The sequence below is a fragment of the Miniopterus schreibersii genome (genome assembly GCF_964146895.1).
Source record: "Miniopterus schreibersii genome assembly, chromosome: 6".
NCBI lineage: Eukaryota > Metazoa > Chordata > Mammalia > Chiroptera > Miniopteridae > Miniopterus > Miniopterus schreibersii.
The window spans coordinates 21,063,581-21,069,580 of record NC_138107.1 but is presented as its reverse complement, the minus strand read 5'-3'; the positions used below and the strand labels follow the sequence as shown (position 1 = coordinate 21,069,580).

Below are 6,000 nucleotides of genomic sequence, written 5' to 3'. Positions count from 1 at the left end.
TCCTTGAATTTGTCAGTGTCACAGTTTGACCACCTTGGGAAAACCACCTCACCTTTCCATTCCCCATTTCCTCACCTCCTCTAGGATGGGTGATCAATAAATGATTTCTACCGTAACTTCTAGCTTTCACATTGTTTTGTCAGAAATTTTTACAAATTTAGCTATTATAGTTTTTGTTTTTTAAATATATCTTTATGGATTTCAGAAATAAGGAGAAAGGGAGAGAAACATCAACGATGAGAGTCATTGATCGGCTGCCTCCTGCACGCCCCCTGCTGGGGATCAAGCCTGCAACCCGGGCATGTGCCCTAATCCGGGAATCGAACCGTGATCTCTTGGATCCTAGGTCGATGCTCAACCGCTGAGCCACGCCCGGCTGGGCTATTATATTGTAACATCCAAAAGATGTCTTCCAATGTTTTTTTTTTATAGTCTCTTGTTCTTGTTTCATGGATATCTCGCTTTCATCTCTCTGAAGATATGTAATTTTGGTTAGTTTTAAAAATATTTCTACCACATGTACTACCTGTTTCCTTTGTGTTCCATTTGTTTAATTAGTTTGATTTTTCATGTTAGGGACTTTTTTGTCATGATTGATGCTCTCTCGCAGGCGCAGACATTCAAGAACGAGGCGCTAAATGTTGACTGGAACCTGTGTGTGGGTGGGGTGGCTCGCTGACTGAGTAGTGAAGGATGGAACCTATTCTGTTGAGGCACCTCTCTCTCAGCATCTGTAGGTCTTTGAGCAGAAGGGTTGTTTTTCCTCCATTTCCCTGCCTCAGGGGGATAAGCCTGGCGACCCAAGTTCTGGGGGCTGGTGTGGGATCCTTCCTGCTGGGTGCTTTACTGCCAGCTGGAGGTCAGTTGATTTGCTCTTTTGGGTGTTCGGATTATTTTACTTTTTGAATCATTGTATATTCTTATATACTCACAATATATATTGCTTTTGAATTAAAAATTTAAGTATACAAATATAATCTGAAAAAAATTATTTTCAGCTCTCCAAGCTAAATAAGTGAAAGTTGCTTTAGCGGTCACAAAGGAACCTTTGAACTGGGTCTCCACTGGCTGTCAGCCGCAGGTCATCAACACTCTTCAAATTCCACTTTCCTTAGGAGCACATTTTTCTAGCTGTATTTGACTATGTCCTAATCAGATGTTCTATTAACTTACTAAAACTAAGTCATATCATGAAGAGCTGCCTTATGTTAGGCATGTTGGTTCTTCCTCCCGCTTTCCTAACTTGAACACATCTGATTCCTATAGAGCCAACCTAAATGGAACTCTCCTATTTAGGTACATGTTTGGTTTTCATCTTTAACATGTATTTGCTTTTTAAAAGGCCTGTCCCATACTATACTGCAGGGATGTATGAAGTGCCTTTTAATATCAATATGAACATGAAAGCAACTGTGGCTGCAGATTTTTTTTTTTGCAGATGTTGATTTCTGAAAATATATGAGTACTGACTCTTGCTGTATTGAATCACAAAAAAATCTGAATCTGGTAGAGGACTGCCAGACACAAACTCTGAAATTCTATTAGTATTGTTACTAGGGAGGTAACGTCCAGGTTACTTGATGGCTAGCTCTCCCAACCTTAATTCTGGAAAAAGAATTAAGGCCTGGGTTTCCATGATCCTCTACTGTTCTTTTAAGAACCAAGATGACTGGTTGATCTTGTTGAAGTGTTCCAGTCCCAAGGGATTCATCCTTTCTCACTTAGTGCCACACATTTGTAAGGTGCTTGGGTGAGGTCAGAGTATAGACTTCTATAGTCTGTGGCTGCATATAAAAACCAACAATAAATTCAGGCAATGATTCTTAAGCCTTCGCTGGCTGCCCTGGGACTGCTTATTATTCTGATGTTTAAAAAAGGCCATCCAAATCCATTTTCTTGAAAGAAACATTTATTTATAATCTTTATTGGTCAAACAGTTTCAAACAAATCCCGAACAGCTTTTCACATTTTGAGCCTTTAGTGCAAAAACACTATGTCATGCGTGAAAGAAACGCGTATCCAGTAAAGCTCTCCCCTGAAGCATTTAAATATTGGGATGATCAGGCAGAAGACTTATGTGACAGAAATCTGCTTGAAAGGGGGCATAATAAAGCTCATATTAAGGTTTTTCACAACATAAATGTGTTTAAACAACTTATAATCTCAACTTCTTAATTTCAAAACAAAACACCCTAAGAATCAACTATCCCTTTAAATAAAAAAACCGAATAATCAATTTATACTCTTCTTAAAAGAACTCCAACAATGTAAAATAAGTTCCAATTCCAGATATATATATGTATATGTACATTTATAACTTAGGTGCTCTTTTGAGCTATATGCTTTTATTCATGCAACACTGACAGAGGACTGAGCGCGAGCTCTACAGAGGCCGCTCTGAGAACGCAGTGTAGCTCCGCACCCGGGCGAAGGACAAGGGGGTGTACATCTTGTCAATCTCAAAAGCAGTGACTGCAGTCTCACCAGTTGACCTGGAAAGAATGCACAAAATTACAAATTACCAGGAAATTCCAACTCATTTAAAATCCTTGCATATTTCTAGGGGTGGTGGTGGCGGTTTTATAAATTCAGTCTTTTAAAAATTTTAATATATATCAGTAAATTCTAAATAATATAGCACATTGTTGAAAAATTTTAAAATTTAAAAAAGTACAAAAAAAGGTCGCTCATAATTCTACCTATTCTATCACTGAATACAGCAAATCCAAAACATTTTCTAGTGTTCCTTCCAAACACCTAACCTATCAAGATTTCTTATTGAAGTCACACTCTATTAGCAATCCTGTTTTTTTCATTTAACGTTATGACGTATGCATTTCCTAACATCATTACTCTTCAGAAGTCATTTTCAATGGCTGTATTATTTCACTGTCTGCTTGTACTACAATTTACTTAAAAATTCCCCTTTTGTTGGAAATTTAGGTTGTTTTCTGTATTTGGCAATTAAAAATGTTGTGATATTTTTTATTGTGTCCTTTGGACAGATTCCAAAGAGTAGACTTTCTAAGTCAAAAGCTATAAACATTTTAAGGCTCTTGTTAAAACGTAATTTAGAAATAATTATACTCCTAGAATAGAATTTAATGACTTAATATTTGTATGATCAACAACATAATTACGGATGGGATGGAGGGAAAGCAAATGACAAGTTGTACTATTATAGTCTTTTATATTCCACCCCCCAAAAAGAGAAATAAACAAAAGAAGAAAATTCAAGTGCCTTTATAAACATTATAAGGAAGTCAACGTGATCCTTAGCAGTTACAAACAATGCCTCTTATAATGTCCTCTTTTTTCCTAAAACATGACGCTTTTCTTTCTTTTTTTTTTTTTTAAATATATCTTTATTGATTTCAGAGAGAGGAAAAGAGAGGGAGAGAGAGAGATAGAAACATCAATGATGAGAGAGTCATTGATCAAGCCCATAACCCAGGCATGTGCCCTGACCGGGAATCGAACCCCAATCACCTAGGATCCCAGGTCGATGCTCAACCGCTGAGCTATGCCCAGCCGGGCCTAAAACATGATGCTTTTCATTTCTTTGATTCTACTTCTGGGTTTGGTTTCTTTCTTTGAAAAGAAAAAGAAATTCCACAGATTACTGAGAGAAACAAAAAGCAGATAAGTGAGAAAAAAGAAAACTGCTTTTTCTCACGACCTTCCAAATGAGTGCAAAAAGTTACTTGTAAGACAGAAATGTAGCCAACAAATTTTCAACAAATGGTCAAGGTTGTGAAGCAGGTTAACTGAAGGTGATCTCAAAATGTGCCTCAGAATTTTGGATTCGGTTAGAATGGAAAGCCTTCAGTCACACACTAGTCTTCTTTCAAATTCAACAGCAGCTAACTCTGATAGCACATGAATTTATTTCACTTTCTTAATTCCTTTTTTATTTTACTTATTTCTGTACTGGTCCTTTCCCACACATACTCTTCTGCTAATGATTTCTTACAGGTAAATTCAAACTCAAGGGTCCAAGATGGTAGCACAGAAGGACACTGAACTTACCTCCTCCCAAGAACATACCAAATGAATACCTATAATTAGAGCAATTCCTCCTGAGAAACAACTGAGGGTCAACTGAACAGCTTCTGCAGAAGAGGGAAAGTTGGGGAACCATGAGAGCACTCTGGGAGCTGAGGGAGCTATCAGGCTAGAGGAATGGGTGAGCACCACAGCGTGTGTACAGGGGGCCCCTTTGCAGCCAGAAGGGATTGGCACGACATATTCAAAGTATGAAAAGCAAGGACCTACAACCAAAATTACTCTACCCAGTAAGGCTGTCATTTAGAATCAAAAGAGAGATAAACAGCTTCCCAGGCAAGAAAACACTACCAAACCAGCATAACAAGAAATGTTAAAGGGACTTCTTTAAGAAGTAAAAAATATGAACATTAAAATGGCAATAACTACATATCAATAATTACTTTAAATGTAAATGGATTAAACAATCAAAAGACATAGTGTGGCTGAATGGATAAGAAAATAAGATCCATACATTTGCTGCCTATAAGAGACCCACCTCAGATCAAAAGACATAGACTAAAAAAGTAAAGGGAAGGAAAAAGGTATTTCATGCAAATGGAAACAAAACAAAACAAAAAAACCTGGGATAATGATACTTATATCAGACAAAATAAACTTTAAAACAAAGGCTGTAACAAGAGACACAGAAAGACTCCGCAATTCTACTTCTCAGTATTTATCTGAAGAAACCCAAAACACTAATTCTAAAAGATACATGTAGCCCGGCTGGGCTTAGCTCAGCAATTGAGCGTCGACCTGGGATCCAGGCGACCAGGGTTCGATTCCCGGTCAGGGCACATGCCCGGGTTGTGGGCTTGATCAATGACTCTCTCATCATTGATGTTTCTATCTCTCTTTCCCTCTCCTTTCCTCTCTCTGAAATCAATAAAGATATATTTTTAAAAAATGTTTAAAACAAAAAGATACATGTAGCTCTATACTCACTGCAGCAACCTAAGTGTCCACAGAAAAATGAAGACGTGTTTACATAGATACAATGGAATATTACTCAGACATAAAAAAGAATGGTATCTTACCATTTGTGACAACATGGATGGACCTAGAGGGTATTATGCTAAGTGAAGTCAGAAAGAAAAAGATAAATACCATATGATTTCACTTATAGGTGGAATCTAAAGAACAAAATAAACTAACAAAACAAACTCATAGATACAGAGAATATTTTGATGGTTGCCAGATAGGAGAGGGTCGGAAGGATGGTTAAAAAAGGGGGAAGGCATAAAGATGTGTAAATTGCCAGTTATAAAAATGGTCATGGGGATGTAAAGTAGTCATAGAAAGTCTGGTCCATAATACTGTAATTACTACGTATGGTGTCAGATGGGTACTAGACTTATCAGGGTGATCACTTTGTGAGTTAGAGAAATCTATCATCACTATGTTGTACACCTGAAATATAATGTATGTCAACTGTAATTAAAAAATTATTTAAAAATAAAATAGAAAAAAAAAAATCTTTCCATTTGCAACAATGTGAATGGATCTAGAGGATATTACACTAAGTCAGTCAGTCAGAGAAAGATAAATACCACGAGGTTTAACTTATATGTGAAATCTAAAGAATATAAATAAAATAGAAACAGACTCATAGATACAGAGAACAGACTAATGGTTGCAGAGGGAGGGGGTTTGAAGGATGGGTGAAAAAGGTGAAGGGGGATATCGTTAATATTGTGACAAGTTTACACAGTGACAAATGGTCACCAGAATTAGTGTAGCGATCACATTGTAAGGTATATAAATGTCAAATCACTATGTTGTACACCTGAAACTAACATAATGTGTACACCAAGCAGATACATGGGCCTTCACTGTAAAATTCTTTCAACTTTTCTGTATGTTTAAAATTTTTGATAATGAAGTGTTAGAAAAAAAAGAATAAAACAAAGAGAATGGTGGAACACATTTGTAGTAATGGAAAATAATGGTTTT

The 6,000-nt window shown here is 36.8% G+C and overlaps 1 protein-coding gene across 2 annotated transcripts in view; it reads right to left on the bottom strand.

Moving 5' to 3' along the window:
• Window positions 1-1,903: 1,903 nt before the first annotated feature.
• FBXO9 (F-box protein 9) overlaps window positions 1,904-6,000 on the bottom strand; it is a 28,435-nt gene continuing 24,338 nt past the window's right edge. For both annotated transcript variants that reach the window (XM_081139840.1, XM_081139841.1), the window contains exon 13: window positions 1,904-2,492. In XM_081139840.1, the coding sequence (XP_080995966.1) occupies window positions 2,384-2,492 (109 nt within the window). In that variant the 3' untranslated portion in view covers window positions 1,904-2,383. The remainder of the gene's footprint in view (window positions 2,493-6,000) is intronic.